This window comes from Heptranchias perlo, chromosome 23 (genome assembly GCF_035084215.1).
Source record: "Heptranchias perlo isolate sHepPer1 chromosome 23, sHepPer1.hap1, whole genome shotgun sequence".
Classification (NCBI taxonomy): domain Eukaryota; kingdom Metazoa; phylum Chordata; class Chondrichthyes; order Hexanchiformes; family Hexanchidae; genus Heptranchias; species Heptranchias perlo.
Genome location: NC_090347.1, coordinates 44,435,494 through 44,456,903, shown reverse-complemented (window position 1 = coordinate 44,456,903; position 21,410 = coordinate 44,435,494). Strand labels below are relative to the sequence as shown.

Genomic DNA, 21,410 nt, shown 5'->3' with positions numbered 1-21,410 from the left:
TGTCTGCGACCGGGGGTATTGTGACGTAATTCCGCTTATGCACCGCCATCTTGCCGCCCTTGGTGGACTCAGGAGTTGCTGTGGAGCAACTGACCGGGACAGGTGAGGAGGGGGGTAACCGGAGGGGGTAACCGGGGGGGGGTAACCGGGACAGGTGAGGAGGGGAGTAACCGGACAGGTGAGGAGGGGAGTAACCGGGACAGGGACAGGGACAGGTGAGGAGGGGAGGGAGGGGAGGGGAGGGGGGTGACCGGGACCGGGACCGGGACCGGGACCGGGACCGGGACCGGTGAGGAGGGGGGGGAAGAGACGGGTGAGGAGGAGGAGGGTAACCGGGGGGGGGGGGAAGACGGGTGAGGAGGAGGAGGAGGAGGGTAACCGGGGGGGGGGGGGAAGACGGGTGAGGAGGAGGAGGAGGAGGAGGGTAACCGGGGGGGAAGACGGGTGAGGAGGAGGAGGAGGAGGAGGAGGGTAACCGGGGGGGGGGGGGAAGACGGGTGAGGAGGAGGAGGGTAACCGGGGGGGGGGGAAGACGGGTGAGGAGGAGGAGGAGGAGGAGGAGGGTAACCGGGGGGGGGGGGGAAGACGGGTGAGGAGGAGGAGGGTAACCGGGGGGGGGGGGGGGGGGAAGACGGGTGAGGAGGAGGAGGGTAACCGGGGGGGGGGGGGGAAGACGGGTGAGGAGGAGGAGGGTAACCGGGGGGGGGGGGGGGGGAAGACGGGTGAGGAGGAGGAGGGTAACCGGGGGGGGGGGGGGGGGAAGACGGGTGAGGAGGAGGAGGAGGAGGAGGAGGGTAACCGGGGGGGGGGGGGGGGGGGAAGACGGGTGAGGAGGAGGAGGAGGAGGGTAACCGGGGGGGGGGGGGGGGGAAGACGGGTGAGGAGGAGGAGGGTAACCGGGGGGGGCGGGGGGGGGGGCAAGACGGGTGAGGAGGAGGAGGAGGAGGAGGAGGAGGGTAACCGGGGGGCGGGGAAGACGGGTGAGGAGGAGGAGGAGGAGGGTAACCGGGGGGGGGGGGGGGGGGGGAGACGGGTGAGGAGGAGGAGGAGGAGGGTAACCGGGGGGGGGGGGGGGGGGGGGAAGACGGGTGAGGAGGAGGAGGAGGAGGGTAACCGGGGGGGGGGGGGGGGGGGGGGAAGACGGGTGAGGAGGAGGAGGAGGGTAACCGGGGGGGGGGGGGGGGGGGAAGACGGGTGAGGAGGAGGAGGAGGGTAACCGGGGGGGGGGGGGGGAAGACGGGTGAGGAGGAGGAGGGTAACCGGGGGGGGGGGGGGGGAAGACGGGTGAGGAGGAGGAGGGTAACCGGGGGGGGAAGACGGGTGAGGAGGAGGAGGGTAACCGGGGGGGGGGGGGGGGGGGAGACGGGTGAGGAGGAGGAGGGTAACCGGGGGGGGGGGGGGGGAAGACGGGTGAGGAGGAGGAGGGTAACCGGGGGGGGGGGGGGGGAAGACGGGTGAGGAGGAGGAGGGTAACCGGGGGGGGGGGGGAAGACGGGTGAGGAGGAGGAGGAGGAGGGTAACCGGGGGGGGGGGGGGGGGGGGGAAGACGGGTGAGGAGGAGGAGGGTAACCGGGGGGGGGGGGGGGGGGGGGGGGGAAGACGGGTGAGGAGGAGGAGGAGGAGGGTAACCGGGGGGGGGGGGAAGACGGAGGAGGAGGAGGAGGGTAACCGGGGGGGGGGGGGGGGGAAGACGGGTGAGGAGGAGGAGGGTAACCGGGGGGGGGGGAAGACGGGTGAGGAGGAGGAGGGTAACCGGGGGGGGGAAGACGGGTGAGGAGGAGGAGGGTAACCGGGGGGAGGGGGGGAGACGGGTGAGGAGGAGGAGGGTAACCGGGGGGGGGGGGGGGGGGGGAGACGGGTGAGGAGGAGGAGGGTAACCGGGGGGGGGGGGGGGGGGGGAGACGGGTGAGGAGGAGGAGGAGGAGGAGGGTAACCGGGGGGGGGGGGGGGGGGGAAGACGGGTGAGGAGGAGGAGGAGGAGGGTAACCTGGGGGGGGGGGGGGGGGAAGACGGGTGAGGAGGAGGAGGAGGAGGGTAACCGGGGGGGGGGGGGGGGAAGACGGGTGAGGAGGAGGAGGGTAACCGGGGGGGGGGGGGGAAGACGGGTGAGGAGGAGGAGGAGGAGGGTAACCGGGGGGGGGGGGGGGGGGAAGACGGGTGAGGAGGAGGAGGAGGAGGAGGAGGGTAACCGGGGGGGGGGGGGGGGAAGACGGGTGAGGAGGAGGAGGGTAACCGGGGGGGGGGGGGGGGGGAAGACGGGTGAGGAGGAGGAGGAGGAGGGTAACCGGGGGGGGGGGGGGGGGGGGGGGAAGGCGGGTGAGGAGGAGGAGGAGGAGGAGGGTAACCGGGGGGGGGGGGAAGACGGGTGAGGAGGAGGAGGAGGAGGGTAACCGGGGGGGGGGGGGGGGAAGACGGGTGAGGAGGAGGAGGGTAACCGGGGGGGGGGGGAAGACGGGTGAGGAGGAGGAGGAGGAGGGTAACCGGGGGGGGGGGGGGGAAGACGGGTGAGGAGGAGGGTAACCGGGGGGGGGGGGGGGGGGGAAGGCGGGTGAGGAGGAGGAGGAGGAGGGTAACCGGGGGGGGGGGGGGGGGGGGAAGACGGGTGAGGAGGAGGAGGAGGAGGGTAACCGGGGGGGGGGGGGGGAAGACGGGTGAGGAGGAGGAGGAGGAGGAGGGTAACCGGGGGGGGTGAAGACGGGTGAGGAGGAGGAGGAGGAGGGTAACCGGGGGGGGTGAAGACGGGTGAGGAGGAGGAGGGTAACCGGGGGGGGGGGGGGGGGGGGGGGAATAACCGGGGGGGGGGGGGGGGGGGGGAAGACGGGTGAGGAGGAGGAGGAGGAGGAGGGTAACCGGGGGGGGGGGGGGGGGAAGACGGGTGAGGAGGAGGAGGAGGAGGGTAACCGGGGGGGGGGGGGGGGGGGGGGAGACACGGGTGAGGAGGAGGAGGGTAACCGGGGGGGGGGGGGGGGGGAAGACGGGTGAGGAGGAGGAGGAGGAGGGTAACCGGGGGGGGGGGGGGGGGGGGGGGGAAGACGGGTGAGGAGGAGGAGGAGGAGGGTAACCGGGGGGGGGGGGGGGGAAGACGGGTGAGGAGGAGGAGGAGGAGGGTAACCGGGGGGGGGGGGGGAAGACGGGTGAGGAGGAGGAGGAGGAGGGAAACCGGGGGGGGGGGGGGGGAAGACGGGTGAGGAGGAGGAGGAGGAGGGTAACCGGGGGGGGGGGGGGGGGAAGACGGGTGAGGAGGAGGAGGAGGAGGGTAACCGGGGGGGGGGGGGGGAAGGCGGGGTGAGGAGGAGGAGGAGGAGGGTAACCGGGGGGGGGGGGGGGGGGGGAAGGGAAGACGGGTGAGGAGGAGGAGGAGGGTAACCGGGGGGGGGGAAGACGGGTGAGGAGGAGGAGGAGGGTAACCGGGGGGGGGGGGGAAGACGGGTGAGGAGGAGGAGGAGGAGGGTAACCGGGGGGGGTGAAGACGGGTGAGGAGGAGGAGGAGGAGGGTAACCGGGGGGGGGGAAGACGGGTGAGGAGGAGGAGGGTAACCGGGGGGGGGGGGGGGGAGACGGGTGAGGAGGAGGAGGAGGAGGGTAACCGGGGGGGGGGGGGGGGGGGGGGGGGGGAAGACGGGTGAGGAGGAGGAGGAGGAGGAGGGTAACCGGGGGGGGGGGGGAAGACGGGTGAGGAGGAGGAGGAGGAGGGTAACCGGGGGGGGGGGGGGGGGGAAGACGGGTGAGGAGGAGGAGGAGGAGGGTAACCGGGGGGGGGGGGGGGGGGGGGAAGACGGGTGAGGAGGAGGAGGAGGAGGGTAACCGGGGGGGGGGGGGGAAGACGGGTGAGGAGGAGGAGGAGGAGGGTAACCGGGGGGGGTGAAGACGGGTGAGGAGGAGGAGGAGGAGGGTAGCCGGGGGGGGTGAAGACGGGTGAGGAGGAGGAGGAGGGTAACCGGGGGGGGGGGGGGAAGACGGGTGAGGAGGAGGAGGAGGGTAACCGGGGGGGGGGGGGGAAGACGGGTGAGGAGGAGGAGGAGGAGGAGGGTAACCGGGGGGGAGACGGGTGAGGAGGAGGAGGAGGGTAACCGGGGGGGGGGGGGGGGGGGGGGGGGGGAGACGGGTGAGGAGGAGGAGGAGGAGGGTAACCGGGGGGGGTGAAGACGGGTGAGGAGGAGGAGGAGGGTAACCGGGGGGGGTGAAGACGGGTGAGGAGGAGGGGGAGGGTAACCGGGGGGGGGGGGGGGGAAGACGGGTGAGGAGGAGGAGGAGGAGGGTAACCGGGGGGGGGGGGGGAAGGACGGGTGAGGAGGAGGAGGAGGGTAACCGGGGGGGGGGGGGGGGGGGAAGACGGGTGAGGAGCAGGAGGGTAACCGGGGGGGGGGGGGGGGGGGGGGGGGAAGACGGGTGAGGAGGAGGGTAACCGGGGGGGGGGGGGGGGGGGAACACGGGTGAGGAGGAGGAGGGTAACCGGGGGGGGGGGGGGGGGGGAAGACGGGTGAGGAGGAGGAGGAGGGTAACCGGGGGGGGGGGTGGGGGGGAAGGACGGGTGAGGAGGAGGAGGGTAACCGGGGGGGGGGGGGGGGGGGAAGGACGGGTGAGGAGGAGGAGGGTAACCGGGGGGGGGGGGGGGGGGGGAAGACGGGTGAGGAGGAGGAGGAGGGTAACCGGGGGGGGGGGTGGGGGGGAAGGACGGGTGAGGAGGAGGAGGGTAACCGGGGGGGGGGGGGGGGGGAAGACGGGTGAGGAGGAGGAGGAGGGTAACCGGGGGGGGGGGGGGGGGTGGGGGGGGGGAAGACGGGTGAGGAGCAGGAGGGTAACCGGGGGGGAGACGGGTGAGGAGGAGGAGGGTAACCGGGGGGGGGGGGGGGGGGGGGGGGGGAGACGGGTGAGGAGGAGGAGGAGGGTACGGGGGGGGGGGGGGGGGGGGGGGGGGGAGACGGGTGAGGAGGAGGAGGAGGGTAACCGGGGAGACGGGTGAGGAGGAGGAGGAGGGTAACCGGGGGGGGAAGACGGGTGAGGAGGAGGAGGGTAACCGGGGGGGGGGGGGGGGGGAGGGGGGAAGAGGAGGAGGAGGAGGGTAACCGGGGGGGGGAAAGACGGGTGAGGAGGAGGAGGAGGGTAACCGGGGGGGGGGAAGACGGGTGAGGAGGAGGAGGAGGGTAACCGGGGGGGGGGGAAGACGGGTGAGGAGGAGGAGGAGGAGGAGGAGGAGGGTAACCGGGGGGGGGGGGGAGACGGGTGAGGAGGAGGAGGAGGGTAACCGGGGGGGGGGGGGAAGACGGGTGAGGAGGAGGAGGGTAACCGGGGGGGGGGGGGGGGGGGGGGAGGGGGGAAGACGGGTGAGGAGGAGGAGGAGGGTAACCGGGGGGGGGGGAAGACGGGTGAGGAGGAGGAGGAGGGTAACCGGGGGGGGGGGGGGGAAAGAGGGTGAGGAGGAGGAGGAGGGTAACCGGGGGGCGGGGGAAGAGACGGGTGAGGAGGAGGAGGAGGGTAACCGGGGGGCGGGGGAAGAGACGGGTGAGGAGGAGGAGGAGGGTAACCGGGGGGGGGCGGAGACGGGTGAGGAGGAGGGTAGCCGGGGGGGGGTGGAAGACGGGTGAGGAGGAGGAGGAGGGTAACCGGGGGGGGGGGGGGAAGACGGGTGAGGAGGAGGAGGGTAACCAGGGGGGGGGGGGGAAGATGGGGGAAGAGACGGGTGAGGAGGAGGAGGGTAACCAGGGGGGGGGGAAGAGACGGGTGAGGAGGAGGAGGGCAACCGGGGGGGGGGGGGGAGAGACGGGTGAGGAGGAGGAGGAGGGTAACCGGGGGGGGGGGGGGGGAAGAGACGGGTGAGGAGGAGGAGGAGGGTAACCGGGGGGGGGGGGGGGAGACGGGTGAGGAGGAGGAGGAGGAGGGTACCGGGGGGGGGGGGGGGGGGGGGGGGGAAGACGGGTGAGGAGGAGGGTAACCGGGGGGGGGGAAAGACGGGTGAGGGAGGAGGGTAACCGGGGGGGGGGGGGGGGAGACGGGTGAGGAGGAGGAGGAGGGTAACCGGGGGGGGGGGGGGGGGGGAAAGACGGGTGAGGAGGAGGAGGAGGGTAACCGGGGGGGGGGAAGACGGGTGAGGAGGAGGAGGAGGGTAACCGGGGGGGGGGAAGACGGGTGAGGAGGAGGAGGAGGGTAACCGGGGGGCGGGGGGGGAAGACGGGTGAGGAGGAGGAGGAGGGTAACCGGGGGGCGGGGGGGGAAGACGGGTGAGGAGGAGGAGGAGGGTAACCGGGGGGCGGGGGGGGAAGACGGGTGAGGAGGAGGAGGAGGGTAACCGGGGGGGGGGGGGGGGAAGACGGGTGAGGAGGAGGAGGAGGGTAACCGGGGGGGGGCGGAGACGGGTGAGGAGGAGGAGGAGGGTAGCCGGGGGGGGGGGGGGGGAAGACGGGTGAGGAGGAGGAGGAGGGTAGCCGGGGGGGGGGTGGGGGGGGGAAAGACGGGTGAGGAGGAGGAGGAGGGTAACCGGGGGGCGGGGGGGGAAGACGGGTGAGGAGGAGGAGGAGGGTAACCGGGGGGGGGGCGGAGACGGGTGAGGAGGAGGAGGAGGGTAGCCGGGGGGGGGGGGGGGGGGGAAGACGGGTGAGGAGGAGGAGGAGGGTAGCCGGGGGGGGGGGGGGGGGGAAGACGGGTGAGGAGGAGGAGGGTAACCGGGGGGAGAGACGGGTGAGGAGGAGGAGGAGGAGGGCAACCGGGGGGGGGGGGAAGACGGGTGAGGAGGAGGAGGAGGGTAACCGGGGGGGGGGGGGGGGAGAGACGGGTGAGGAGGAGGAGGGTAACCGGGGGGGGGGGGGGGATAGACGGGTGAGGAGGAGGAGGAGGGTAACCGGGGGGGGGGAAGAGACGGGTGAGGAGGAGGAGGAGGAGGGTAACCGGGGGGGGGGGGGGGGGGAAGACGGGTGAGGAGGAGGAGGAGGGTAACCGGGGGGGGGGGGGGGGGGGGGAGACGGGTGAGGAGGAGGAGGAGGGTAACCGGGGGGGGGGGACAGGTGAGTGCGGGGGGGACAGGTGAGGAGGAGGGTAACCAGGGGGGGGGTGGGAGGGACAGGTGAGTTGGGGGGGACAGGTGAGGAGGAGGGTAACCTGGGGGGTGGGGTCAGGTGAGGAGGAGGGTAACCGGGGGGGGGGGCGTCAGGTGGGGAGGAGGGTAACCGGGGGGTGGGGGGGGACAGGTAAGGAGGAGGGTAACCGGGGTGGGGGGGCGGACAGGTGAGGAGGAGGGTAACCGGTGAGGAGGAGGGTAACCGGGGTGGGGGGACAGGGGAGGAGGAGGGTAACGGGGGGGGGGGTGGGGACACGTGAGGAGGAGGGTAACGGGGGGGGGGGAACAGGTGAGGAGGAGGGTAACGGGGGGGGGAGGACAGGTGAGGAGGAGGGTAACGGGGGGGAGGACAGGTGAGGAGGAGGGTAACGGGGGGGAGGACAGGTGAGGAGGAGGGTAACGGGGGGGGAGGACAGGTGAGGAGGAGGGTAACCGGGGGGGAGGGGGGAGACGGGGGAGGGGGGAGACGGGGGAGGGGGAGGAGGAGGGTAACGGGGAGGCGGAGACGGGAGGAAGAGGGTAACGGGGGAGGAGGAGGGAGGTGAGGAAGAGGGTAACGGGGGAGGAGGAGGGAGGTGAGGAGGAGGGTAACGGGGGTGGGGAGAGACAGGGATGGAAGAGGGTAACGGGGGAGGGGGAGACAGGTGAGGAGGAGGGTAACGGAGGTGAGGAGGAGGTTAACGGGGGGGGGGGGGAAAGAGACAGGTGAGGAGGACGGTAACGGGGGTGAGGGGAGACAGGAGATGGGGAGGGTAACGGGGGTGGGGGGAGACAGGTGAGGAGGAGGGTAACCCGGTGGGGGGACAGGTGAGGAGGAGGGTAACCGGGGGGGGGACAGGTGAGGAGGAGGGTAACCGGGGGTGGGGGGGAGGACAGGTATGGAGGAGGGTAACGGGGGGGGAGGAGGAGGGGGGGGGAGGAGGAGGATAACGGGGGAGGAGGGTGACGGGGGAGGAGGAGGGTAACGGGGGAGGGGGAGACGGGGGAGGAGGAGGGTAACGGGGGAGGGGGAGACGGGGGAGGAGGAGGGTAACGGGGGAGGGGGAGATGGGGGAGGGGGAGACGGGAGGAGGAGGGTAACGGGGGAGACGGGAGGAGGAGGGTAACGGGGGAGGGGGAGACGGGAGGAGGAGGGTAACGGGGGAGGGGGAGACGGGAGGAGGAGGGTAACGGGGGTGGGGGGACAGGGGAGGAGGAGGGTGACCGGGGGGGGGGACACAGGTGAGGAAGAGGGTAACCGGGGGGGGGGGGAGAGACGGGTGAGGAGGAGGAGGGTAACCGGGGGGGGGAAGAGACGGGTGAGGAGGAGGAGGGTAACCGGGGGGGAGACAGATGAGGAGGAGGAGGGTAACCGGGGGGGAGACACATGAGGAGGAGGAGGGTAACCGGGGGGGAGACAGATGAGGAGGAGGAGGGTAACCGGGGGGGAGACACATGAGGAGGAGGAGGGTAACCGGGGGGGAGACAGATGAGGAGGAGGAGGGTAACCGGGGGGGAGACAGATGAGGAGGAGGAGGGTAACCGGGGGGGAGACAGATGAGGAGGAGGAGGGTAACCGGGGGGGAGACAGGTGAGGAGGAGGGTAACGGGGGAGGGGGAGACGGGAGGAGGAGGGTAACGGGGGAGGGGGAGACGGGAGGAGGAGGGTAACGGGGGAGGGGGAGACGGGAGGAGGAGGGTAACGGGGGAGGGGGAGACGGGAGGAGGAGGGTAACGGGGGAGGGGGAGACAGGGGAGGAGGGTAACGGGGGAGGGGGAGACGGGAGGAGGAGGGTAACGGGGGAGGGGGAGACGGGAGGAGGAGGGTAACGGGGGTGGGGAGAGACGTGGAGGAGGAAGGTAACGGAGGAGGGGGAGACGGGGAGGAGGAGGGTAACGGGGGAGGGGGAGACGGGGAGGAGGAGGGTAACGGGGGAGGGGGAGACAGGGGAGGAGGAGGGTAACGGGGGAGGGGGAGACAGGGGAGGAGGAGGGTAACAGGGGAGGGGGAGACGGGAGGAGGAGGGTAACGGGGGAGGGGGAGGGTAACGGGGGAGACGGGAGGAGGAGGGTAACGGGGGAGGGGGAGACAGGGGAGGAGGAGGGTAACGGGGGAGGGGGAGACAGGGGAGGAGGAGGGTAACGGGGGAGGGGGAGACAGGGGAGGAGGAGGGTAACGGGGGAGGGGGAGACAGGGGAGGAGGAGGGTAACGGGGGAGGGGGAGACAGGGGAGGAGGAGGGTAACGGGGGAGGGGGGGGAGAAAGACAGGGGAGGAGGAGGGTAACGGGGGGGGGAGATGGGGTGAGGAGGACGGGGTATCAGTGGGCAGGTGAGGAGGAGGGGGGTAATGGGGGGGGGGGACAGGTGAGGAGAGAAGGAACGGTGGGACAGGTGAGGAGAAGGGAAGGGGGTAACAGGGTGCAAGAGGAGGGGAAAGGTGGGCGCCAAGGTAAAGAGGGAGGTTAGATGCAGGGTGGGAGGTATTGAGAGGAAGGGATAGGGATGGGGACGACAGATAGGGCTGAATATGGAGAGGACCGGGGGCGGAGTGGGGGAATGGGGTCAGGAAGGGGCAGTGGGAGAGACGGGGTGGTGTGCGGCCAGGAGTCGGGGGGCTATATGGAGCCAGTGTCGGGGAGAGAGTGAGGTTGTGCCATGGGAGATCTTTTATGTTCACCTAAAAAGGTCGACTACACCTCCAACAGTGCAGCACTCCCTCAGTACTACCCTGTGTCATCGGAGATATTGCGCACAAGTCTCAGGCAAGGGGCTTGAACATATGAACTTTGAACTTAAAAGGCGAAACTGCTATCACTGAGTGGAAGGTGCAGAGAGAAGCAACAAGACTGATCTGTGTAAAGGAGGCGAGCTCTGAAGATCTGTTAGAGAAACTCGAGTCTGAAGTGATTAATGAGCAATCTTGTCAAGATACATTAAACACTAGATGCGATAAAGGAAGCCCACGATTTCCTGCAAAGGGTTTAAATATATTTTAAAATCCATATTAGGGAGAATCTCTACTCCAATGATGAGAAATGTTTGGAATAAATGTTTTGAATTAGGGGACTAGAATGATAGGCTGTGATGGGAGAGTTAGGGGACCAGAGTGATGGGCCTCGAGTGAAGAGTTGGGTCTCTGGAGGGAAGGGAGAGTTGGGGTAGTGGAGATATGGGCTGTGATTGAAGAGTAACTAGAAATGTTAAAGATGAACACAGCTGCCAGAGTTTGTGTGCAACGTTACTGTTTTTGGTCTCATGAATAGTTCCCCAATATTGGTGGCTCCTATGTGGCAGTTAGAGAGATAAGGGCCATTTCATAGATAAGCACATGGGAGAGACAGAGAAAATGGACAGAGTCAAAGTTCCAAACACCTTGAAAGGCAGCAGTTATGCGTGTCGTGTATCACAGCAGCGCTTGTAGCTTGATATACAGTGGTATATGCTTCAACACGATAACCCATTGCACTGCGCATGGTCAGTGCTCTGATTTCCACGGTCTCGGTCTCTGGTCAGTGCTCTGATTTCCACGGTCTCGGTCTCTGGTCAGTGCTCTGATTTCCACGGTCTCGGTCTCTGGTCAGTGCTCTGATTTCCACGGTCTCGGTCTCTGGTCAGTGCTCTGATTTCCACGGTCTCGGTCTCTGGTCAGTGCTCTGATTTCCACGGTCTCGGTCTCTCCGGTCAGTGCTCTGATTTCCACGGTCTCGGTCTCTGGTCAGTGCTCTGATTTCCACGGTCTCGGTCTCTGGTCAGTGCTCTGATTTCCACGGTCTCGGTCTCTGGTCAGTGCTCTGATTTCCACGGTCTCGGTCTCTGGTCAGTGCTCTGATTTCCGCGGTCTCGGTCTCTGGTCAGTGCTCTGATTTCCACGGTCTCGGTCTCTCCGGTCAGTGCTCTGATTTCCACGGTCTTGGTTTCTCCGGTCAGTGCTCTGATTTCCGTGGTCTCAGTCTCTCCGGTGTTCTCTCTCTATTTCCAGAATTTGAAGATGTCGAGTCGAAGAGTTGCTGTGAAAGCCGTTGACTGGTTGGCGTTTGGCGAACGGGTCCCACCCAACCAGAGACCCATGTTCAATGCACTGAAAACCCGAAGCGACACTCTATCAGGCAGGTCAGTGCCCCCGTATCTCAGTGCTGGTCACCAAGCATGCTCCCAGTGCAGGAATGTGTGGTGATGGGCAGCAAGTCTGATGTAAATCCATGGCAGGCAAACTCCCTCACTCCCAGGGCAGGTACAGCACGGGTTAGATACAGAGTAAAACTCCCTCTATACTGTCCCATCAAACACTCCCAGGGCAGGTACAGCATGGGTTAGATACAGAGTAAAGCTCCCTCTACACTGTCCCATCAACACTTCCAGAACAGGATAGCACGGTTTGATGAGACTATGCAGAGGGAGCTTTACCTTTTTGAAAGCCCTTCTGTAACTGAGCTAAATGCTGAGACTGGGTGCCTAAAATGTAAAGTGTAGCATTCCCCAGCCTTGATATCCCCTATATAAAAATAGAAAATGCTGGTCAGGCAGCATCTCTGGAGAGAAAAACAGAGTTAACATTTCAGGTCGATGATCCCTACAAAATTCATGCAAAAAAGCAAGAAATTACCTCCTGATGCGCATGCCTCTTGTGAGGTGAGGGGGGGCTTGGGGGGGTCGGGGGGCATCTGTTCATTGCTGGTAACTTTCTGTTTCCCACAGGTTAACGTCCCTTGCTGAGAAACCTCCGGCCATTGACTGGAGCTATTACCGGAAAGTGGTTGCGAAGGCTGGTTTGGTGGATGAGTTCGAAAAGAAGGTGTGGTGCAACAGTGCTGTGTGTGTTTGGATAGCTGTGTGTGTGTGTGGCTCTGAACAGGCAGGGAAACCCACAGAATGGCCCTCAGTGTTTAAACCTGACCGTCTCGGGAATGCTTTTAAAAGGGAATTAGATAGTTGCTTGAAAAAGAGGAATGTAACATTTAAGGAACGAATGCGTGAATTGCAACAGTTATACATTCCTTTCTGGTGCAAAAACACAAAAGGAAAAGCGGCCCATCCATGGCTAACAAAAGACATTAAGGATAGTATTAGATCCAAAGAGGAGTCATATAAAGTTGCCAGAAAAAGTAGCAAGCCTGAGGATTGGGAGCAGATTAGAATTCAGCAAAAAAGGACCAAGAGATTGATTGAGGGGAAAAATAGAGTATGAGAGTAAACTTGCAAGGAACATAAAAGTGGACTGTAAAAGCTTCTACAAGTATGTAAAAAGAAAAATATTAGTGAAGACAAATGTAGGTCCCTTACAGGCAGAAATGGGAGAATTTATAATGGGGAACAGGAAAATGGCAGAGCAATTAAACAAATACTTTGGTTCGGTCTTCATGGAAGAGGACACAAATAACTTCCCAGAAATGCGAGGGAACCAAGGGACTAGTGAGAAGGAGGAATTAAAGGAAATTAGTATTCGTGAAAAAATAGTGCTGGAGAAATTAATGGGACTGAAAGCCGATAAATCCCCAGGGCCTGATAATCTGCATCCCAGAGTACTAAAAGAGGTAGCCGTGGAAACAGTGGATGCGTTGGTTGTCATCTTCCAAAATTCTATAGATTATGGAACAGTTCCTACAGATTGGAGGGTGGCAAATGTAACCCCACTATTTAAAAAAGGAGGGAGAGAGAAAACAGGGAACTACAGACCAGTTAGCCTAACATCAGTAGTAGGGAAAATGCTAGAGTCTATTATAAAGGATGTGATAACAGGGCACTGAGAAAATATCAATGGGATTAGACAAAGTCAACATGAATTTATGAAAGGGAAATTGTATTTGACAAACCCACTGGAGTTTTTTGAGGATGTAACTGGTAGAATAGATGGGGGAGAGCCAGTGGATGTTGTGTATTTGGATTTTCAGAAAGCCTTTGATAAAGTCCCACATAAGAGGTTAGTGTGCAAAATTAAAGCACATGGGATCGGGGGTAATATACTGGCATGGATTGAAAATTGGTTAACAGACAGGAAACAGAGAGTAGGAATAAATGGGTCTTTTTCGGGGTGGCAGGTGGTGATAGTGATAGATTGGGAAATGTTGATGTGCAAAGGGACCTGGGTGTCCTTGAACACCAGTCACTGAAAGCAAACATGCAGGTGCAGCAAGCAGTTAGGAAGGCAAATAGTATGTTGGCCTTCATTGCAAGAGGATTTGAGTACATGAGTAAGGATGTCTTATTGCAGTTATACAGGACCTTGGTGAGACCACACCTGGAGTATTGTGTGCAGTTTTGGTCTCCTTACCTAAGAAAGGATATACTTGTCATAGAGGGAGTGCAGCGAAGGTTCACCAGACTGATTCCTGGGATGGCAGGACTGTCGTATGAGGAGAGATTGGGTCGACTCGGCCTGTATTCACTTGAGTTTAGAAGAATGAGAGGAGATCTCATTGAAATGTATAAAATTCTGACTGGGCTAGACAGACTGGATGTAGGGAGGATGTTTCCCCTGGCTGAGGGTCCAGAACGAGGGGTCACAGTCTCAGGATACTGGGTAGGACATTTAGGACTGAGATGAGAAATTTCTTCACTCAGAAGGTGGTGAACCTGTGGAATTCTCTGCCACAGAAGGCTGTGGAGGCCAAATCACTGAATATATTTAAGAAGGAGCTAGGTAGATTTCTAGACACAAAAGGCACCAAGGGGTATGGGGAGAGAGCGGGAATATGGTATTGAGATAGAGGATCAGCCATGATCATATTGAATGGTGGAGCAGGCTCGAAGGGCCGAATGTCCCACTCCGCTCCTATTTTCTGTGTTTTTATGTAACCTGTCCATAATTTTGAACACCTCGATTAAATCTCACTTCAACCTTCTCTGCTCAAAGGAGAAAAATCCCAGTGTGGGATTAGACTAGATGGGTTATTAAAGGGTATGGGGATTGAGGAGAGGGATTAGACTGGGTGGGTTATTAAATGGTATGGGGAGTGAGCAGAGAGTGGGGTTATACTAGGTGGGAAATTAAAGGGTATGGGGAGCAAGCAGGAGAGTGGGATTAGACTGGGTGGGATATTAAAGGATATGGGGAGTGAGCAGGATTAGACTGGGTGGGATATTAAAGGGTATAGGGTAGGAAAGATAACGGAATCCTTACTCAAAGATGTAATGGAAAAACATCTAGAAACTGAAAGTATAATAGAGTAGGCAGCACGGATGTCAAAAGGGAAGGTCATGCTTGACAATCTTAATGAATTCTTTGAAGAAGTAACAGAGTAGACAAGGGTAATGTCGTCGATGTAATATATTTGGATTTTCGAAAGGCCTTCGATAAGGTACTGCATTGTAGACTCATGACTAAGATTGGAGCATGTGGAGTCAGGGACAAGTAGCAGAATGGATATCAAGCTGGCTACAAAACGGAAAACAGAGAGTAGAGGTTAAAGGTAGTTACTCAGACTGGCAAAAGGTGGGAAGTGGTGTTCCACAGGGATCGGTGCTGGGACCACTGTTCACAATTTATATAAAGGATTTGGACTCAGGAATCGGCACTACGATTTCAAAATTTGCGGATGACCCCAAATTGGGGGGTACAGTTAATACTGAGGAGAACTGCGACAAAATATGGTGAGACATTAATAATCTTGCAGAATGGCTGTGTAATTGGCAAATGAATTTCAATATAGATAAGTGTGAGGTGTTACATTTTGGCAGGAAGACTGAGGCCACATACTCCTTGGAAAACAAGAGTCTAAATGGGGTAGAGGAGCAAAGGGATCTGGGGATACAGATACACAAATTACTAAAAGTAACGACGCAGATTAATAAGGCCATAAAGAAAGGCAAATCAAGCGCTGGGGTTCATTTCTAGAGGGATAGAATTGAAAAGTAGAGAAGTTATGTTAAACTTGTATAGAACATTGGTCAGACCACACTTGGAGTACTGTGAACAGTTCTGGTCTCCATATTATAGAAAGGATATAGAGGTACTGGAGAAGGTGCAAAAAAGATTTACTAGGATGAGACCAGAACTGAGAGGTTATACCTATCAGGAAAGATTGAACAGGCTGGGGCTCTTTTCTCTAGAAAAGAGAAGACTGAGGGCTGACCTGATAGAGGTCTTTGGGTTTGATAGGGTAGACATAGTGAAGATGTTTCCACTTGCGGGGGCAATCAAAACTACGGGTCATAAATATAAGATAGTTATTAATAAATCCAATAGGGAATTCAGGAGAAACTTCTTTACCCAGTGAGTGGTTAGAATGTGGAACTTGCTACCACAAGGAGTAGTTGAGGCGACTAGCATAGATACATTTAATGGGAAGCTAGATAAATACTGGAGGGTGAAAGGACTAGAAGGATATGCTGATAGGGTTAGATGAAGTAGGAAGGGAGGAGACTCATCTGGAGCATAATCACCTGTTGGGCCGAATGGCCAGTTTCTGTGTTGTACATTCTATGTAATGGAGAGAGCAGGAGAGGGATTTGACTGGGTGGGATTTTAATGGGTGTGGGGAGCCTTTGAGGGAAAAATCAAATCAGCATCCTGGTTAATTGCCTCTTCAGATGAATTCTCCATCCCCCAGCGAATCCAAAGCTGCAAAGAGTGATTTTCTGCCTCTAGGGGCGTACTTTGGTTCGGAGGTTCAGTTCTGTGGGTGGCGGGCACTCACGCCTGAGCATATACCCCGTTGGCAGACTATTTGACCACGGGGAGCGTCACAACCCAGGTCCATCCTGTTCTTGGCTGACTCCCCCAAGCGCATGCTTAGCAGCAGGAGTCGGGAATGGGATCCCCACCTGGTTCTTCCTCTGCCTAGACGGGGAGCCGAGGCTGATCTCAGCACCTCGACTGGTGAGACCAGCTAACTTTGCACAGGCTGAGAATTGAAACCGGCACCTTGAGGTGTGAATGACTCGATGCTTTTACCCGCTGTGCCACCAGAGTGTTTTGATTCGATGGGACCTTCTTTGCTGTGGAGAGGCATTTGCTGCAGGGTGCCAAATAAAGTCTTACGCACATACAGAAATGACGGGCAAGAAAAGACCAGCCGGTCCATCAAGCCTGTCCTGCACTTATACCTGGAGTGTCCTTACCCCCCTCCCCACACCAAAACCCCCAGCTGCCATGTGATCTCCTGGAAGAGGCAAAAAATGTGAAAAAAAAACCCAGGACCAAGAAGGGGGGAGAAGAAGTGGGGGGGGGGGGGGGGGGTATATCTGGAATATTCCTCTTTGACCCCCTCCCGTCGACCACGTGTACATGATCTGTTAATCCAGTTACCTTCTATATGATGCGATCTCTGCCCCAGTCAAGAACCGGTCCAGCTCCCTTTTGAAAGATTGCAGAGAGTCAGCACCCATCACGCCAGCCGGCAACACATTCCAGGGGTTCACTACTCTCTGGGAGAAGAACAACCGCTTCACATCTAGCGTATTCCTACTCTTGGGTAGTTTAAATGCATGTCCCCGGTCCTCCCCTGAACAGATCTCTTCTTGAATCTCACTGCATTGAGAATTTCAGAACAGCGCAGAGGTGGGGCAAGGCAGAGGGGACCCCTGCTATCTTCCCCCAACACACTTCTGGATTTCCAATGTAGTATATGTAGACTTGTGTCAGATTCCTTGGTGCAACAGCAAGTAAATATAATTCCAGTCTTGTCTGTTTGAGAGGACGGGGAGGGGGCGAGGGTTGCAGGAGTGTCTGTTACCAGGATATTTACACTTTATATTTTCTCTCTCTCGCCCCCGACAGTACGGTGCTTTGAAGATTCCAGAACCCGTTGACACACAGAGTGAGAAGATTAATGCCCAGGAGCAAGAGGCTGTGAGTACTGAGCCTTTTTCTTGTATTTGATGCTGACCTATCGGAGTTCTCCAGTCAGATGGACTCTTGTAATATCCTGGGTCTCCGTTTGATTAGTTGCTTCCTTTTATTCAACAGAACAAGAGTGCTCAAGTCTACGTCCAGGCTTCAAAGGAGCGGATTTCCAAATATGAGAAAGAGGTAATAAAACGGTGTATGTGCCTGCTTCCATGCCCAAAAAGCTACCTGCGGTGACCATCAGATATTTTAAAATTTCCAAGTCCCCCTCTCCCAAAGGCGCTGGGGCGCGGTTCCGCGGGCGCCGGCGCTCGCTGGGGCGCGGTTCCGCGGGCGCCGGCGCTCGCTGGGGCGCGGTTCCGCGGGCGCCGGCGCTCGCTGGGGCGCGGTTCCGCGGGCGCCGGCGCTCGCTGGGGCGCAGTTCCGCGGGCGCCGGCGCTCGCTGGGGCGCGGTTCCGCGGGCGCCGGCGCTCGCTGGGGCGCGGTTCCGCGGGCGCCGGCGCTCGCTGGGGCGCGGTTCCGCGGGCGCCGGCGCTCGCTGGGGCGCAGGGTTCCGCGGGCGCCGGCGCTCGCTGGGGCGCAGGGTTCCGCGGACGCTATATAGAATTTTCAGCACAGAAACAGGCCATTCGGCCCAACTGGCCTGTGCCAGCGTTTATGCTCCACACGAGTCTCCTCCGACCCTGCTTTATCTCACCGTATCAGTGTATCCTTCCACTCCTTACTGCGAGATGTAATTATCTAGCTTCCCCTTTAATGTATCCATGCTATTCACCTCAACTATTCCATGTGGAGCAAGTTTCACATTCTAACCACTCTTTGAGTAAAGAAGTTTCTCCTGAATTCCTAATTGGATTTCTTCGTGACTATCTTATATTTATGACCCCCAATCTTGGACTTTCCCGCAGGTGGAAACATCTTCTCTACGTGAACCCTATCAAACCCCTCCATAACTTTAAAGAACTCTATTAGGTCACTCCTCAGCGTTCTCTTTTTGTAGAGGAAAAAGCCCCAGCCCGTTCAGTCTTTCCTGAAAGTTATAACCTCTCAGTTCTGGTATCATGCTTGTAATTCATTTTTGCACCTTCTATATCCTTTTTCTAATATGGAGGCCAGAACTGTGCGGTGTGGTTTAACCAGGGTTCTATACAAGTTTAACATAACTTCTCTGCTTTCCAGTTATATCCCTCTAGAAATGAACCCCAATGTTTTGTTTGCTTTTTTCATGACCTTGTTAACCTGTGTTGCTGCTTTTAGCGATTGGTGTATCTGTGCTCCCAGATACCTTTGCTCCTCTACCACGTTTAGACTCTTTTCCAAGGAGTTTGTGGCCTCCTTATTTCTCCTACCTAAATGTACCACCTCACACTTACCGTATTGAAATACATTTGCCAATTGCCCATTCGGCAAGTTTATTAATGCCATCTTGTATTTTGTCGCAGTCCTCAGTATTAACTACGCCCTCCAATTTGGTGTCATCTGCAAATTTTGAAATTGTACTTCCAGGGTACTGATTCTCCCCCAGGGAGCGGGTTTCGGCAGGCGTGGCTCTCCCCCGGGGAGTGAGTTCCGCGGGCATAGGTTGTTCTCTTGACACGTCACACGAATAGCTGTTCTTCAGTACGTGCCAGCAGGCCACTGAAGTCTGGGGACTTTGCAGTATCTGATAATGTCCTCACCTGACAGCTACATGTGCATTTCCCCGCAGGGGTCGCTGAGTGGCACGATGAGCCCTGACTGTTTTTGCCTCCCTTACCTGGGCCTGGGTTCTGGAAGCAATTGCCACCTTCTCTGAGACCTGCCAACCCAGCACAGCCTGCGAATTGAACCTGGGCCTTTCTGGTCTGCGTGGTTCCATTACATGTTGGCTTTACCACTGACCCACTGGGGGAGCTTAACCAAGTTTGATTGGACTAGAGCAGTGAGAGCGCTGCTTGCACAGATAATGCATAAGAGCGTAGACTTGGCCACGAAGACAGGTTTATCTTGGTATCATTGTCCCCTCCCCCTAACCCCAAGCTTCATCGAAGAATGGCCGCAGCAGTCGTTCCAAGCCCCGCTCTTTCCAAAATGATATAAAGGTTCAGGTCTCGGTGCCAGTGCATAGGATTGCCTTTTATTGCCTCTCCAACCTCCTCCCATGGATACTAACTTGCACGATCCCCGTCCCGGCTGCCGTCTTGCACTGCCCTCGCCCGGACTCTGCCCCTATGCTTCCAGGTCCCAGTTCTCTTTTTGCCGCCCAGTCGTCCACCTCGCCTGATCCCCACACTGATGCGCTTTCTGGGCAAAGTTCAAAGCACAACCAGAGCCTGGCTCAGAGCCCAGGACTAGAGTGCACACATGGGGACCATTTGGCATGGTGTACGAGGAAATTTTTTTTTGGGGGGGGGGGGGGGGGGGGGGGAGGGGGAGGGGAGGGAGTGGATTCCCAGAGGGAAGACCTGTACCATCTGGTCATCGGTGTGCTGTAAAATTTACGATTTTCATTTGTTCTGCTCACTTGTTGTGTTCTAGCTGGCGAAATTCAAAAGCATGATTCCATTTGACCAGATGACCATCGAGGATCTGAATGATGCTTTCCCTGAAACCAAACTGGACATGGAGAAATATCCCTACTGGCCGCACAAGCCCATCAGTGATTTGTAATCGTCCCCTGCCTGTGCCCTCTACAGATGTAACTTTATCTATTTTAAAATAAAGCTTATGTTCAGTGTTGAACGAGTGCTCCTGCCTGTTCCTCCCTCTAATGGTGTGTTAGCAGGAGCTGTGCGACCGGAAACCTCCCCTCTCCTGAAGCAAAATATTATACAAGAATGAGTTGTCTCTCCCTTCGCTTTCTTTCCTTCCCGTCCTCTCTTTAAGGGGCTGGCCCACGCTGGGATACGGGTCCTGGGTATCGCCCAGTACCTCATTCAAGTGGCCATTCTGTGTGTGAGCCGAGAGGTAGAGGTGGGAACCCTGGCTAACTTTCCTCCCCTTCTGCCTTTTGCTAATTGATATCAGTGGCTTCCCTGTCCAATTTCAGCTGAAAATAGTGCACTGGATTCACCTTTTCTATTCTGCTTGTTTCTTGTACACCTCTGTGAGGTTCTCTTTCATTCACCATTTAAGCTAAAGAGTTCTGTGTTTTGTAACTCCATGCACTGGAGAACAGATTCATTCCCTTCTCTGCATTGCCCCTAAGGTATGGATATCTCCTTTGTATCTTGTCGACCAGTGCTGAATGCTGTACTTGCATTGCGACCCAACCAGGGCGCTACGGATTCAGCATGATGGTGTCAGCCTAGGCTCAGTGGGTAGCACTCTCTCCTGAATCAGAAGGTTGTGGGTTCAAGCCCCACTCCAGAGAATTGTGCACACAATCCCAGGCCGACACTCCCAGTGTAGTGCTGAGGGAGTGATGAACATAAAAGATCCCGTGGTTCTATTTGAGGATGAGCAGGGGAGTTCTCCCCGGTGTCCTGGCCACTATTCCTCAACCATCGTCACTAAAAACAGATTATCTGGTCATTATCTCATTACCGTTTGCAAATTGGCTGCCGCATTACCTAATTACAACAGAGACCAGGCTTCAGAAGTACTTCAATGGCTGTAAAGAGCATTATACGTGCAAGTTCTTTCTCTGATTGTGTAGAGAGCCCAATTACTGGAGCGGAGGAGAAACTGCAATACTTGGTGTGCGCCCGGGGTTAATTCTGGGTTACAAGCCCAGTCTGTTATATCAAGGTCAGCCCTTCATACTTGGCTGTTCCAGAACATCAGTCTCCAGCCCAGCATGGGGCTAGATAATGGAATTTAATCCCCCTATTTGTTGCAGTAAAGGAGCTGGTTTTTTAAATTATTCGTTCATGGGATGTGTGCGTCGCTGGCAAGGCCGGCATTTATTGCCTATCCCTAATTGCCCTTGAAAAGGTGGTGGTGAGCCGCTTTCTTGAACCGCTGCAGTCCGTGTGGTGACGGTTCTCCCACAGTGCTGTTAGGAAGGGAGTTCCAGGATTTTGACCCAGCGGTGATGAAGGAACGGCGATATATTTCCAAGTCGGGATGGTGTGTGACTTGGAGGGGAACGTGCAGGTGGTGTTGTTCCCATGTACCTGCTGCTCTTGTCCTTCTAGGTGGTAGAGGTCGCGGGTTTGGGAGGTGCTGTCGAAGAAGCCTTGGCGAGTTGCTGCAGTGCTTCCTGTGGATGGTACACAGTGCAGCCACATTGCGCCAGTGGTGAAGGGAGTGAATGTTTAGGGTGGTGGATGGGGTGCCAATCAAGCGGGCTGCTTTATCTTGGATGGTGTCGAGCTTTTTGAGTGTTGTTGGAGCTGCACTCATCCAAGCAAATGGAGGGTATTCCATCACGCTCCTGACTTGTGCCTTGTAGATGGTGGAAAGGCTTTGGGGAGTCAGGAGGTGAGTCACTCGCCGCAGAATACCCAGCCTCTGACCTGCTCTCGTAGCCACAGTATTTATATGGCTGGTCCAGTTAAGTTTCTGGTCAATGGTGACCCCCAGGATGTTGATGGGGGATTTGGCGATGGTAATGCCGTAGAATGTCAAGGGGAGGTGGTTAGACTCTTGTTGGAGATGGTCATTGCCTGGCA

General features: G+C 59.1%; 1 protein-coding gene across 1 annotated transcript; it reads left to right on the top strand.

The window, feature by feature from the left end:
* The first annotated feature begins 7 nt into the window (after positions 1–7).
* On the top strand, positions 8–19,536 carry atp5pd (ATP synthase peripheral stalk subunit d). Its single transcript, XM_068004398.1, has 6 exons — positions 8–102; positions 11,011–11,141; positions 11,727–11,823; positions 16,747–16,818; positions 16,936–16,998; positions 19,333–19,536. The coding sequence occupies exons 2-6, from the start codon at positions 11,020–11,022 to the stop codon at positions 19,462–19,464; spliced, it is 486 nt and encodes a 161-aa protein (XP_067860499.1). The 5' UTR covers positions 8–102; positions 11,011–11,019; the 3' UTR covers positions 19,465–19,536.
* The last annotated feature ends 1,874 nt before the right edge of the window (positions 19,537–21,410 follow it).

What these genes read in the sequence shown, in the direction of transcription:
- atp5pd (XM_068004398.1), top strand. Translation starts at nt 11,020, where the DNA reads ATGTCGAGTCGAAGAGTTGCTGTGAAAGCCGTTGACTGGTTGGCGTTT. An exon ending in AGCGACACTCTATCAGGCAG is followed by an intron (nt 11,142 to 11,726) that starts GTCAGTGCCCCC and finishes TGTTTCCCACAG; the next exon opens with GTTAACGTCCCTTGCTGAGA. An exon ending in TGGATGAGTTCGAAAAGAAG is followed by an intron (nt 11,824 to 16,746) that starts GTGTGGTGCAAC and finishes CGCCCCCGACAG; the next exon opens with TACGGTGCTTTGAAGATTCC.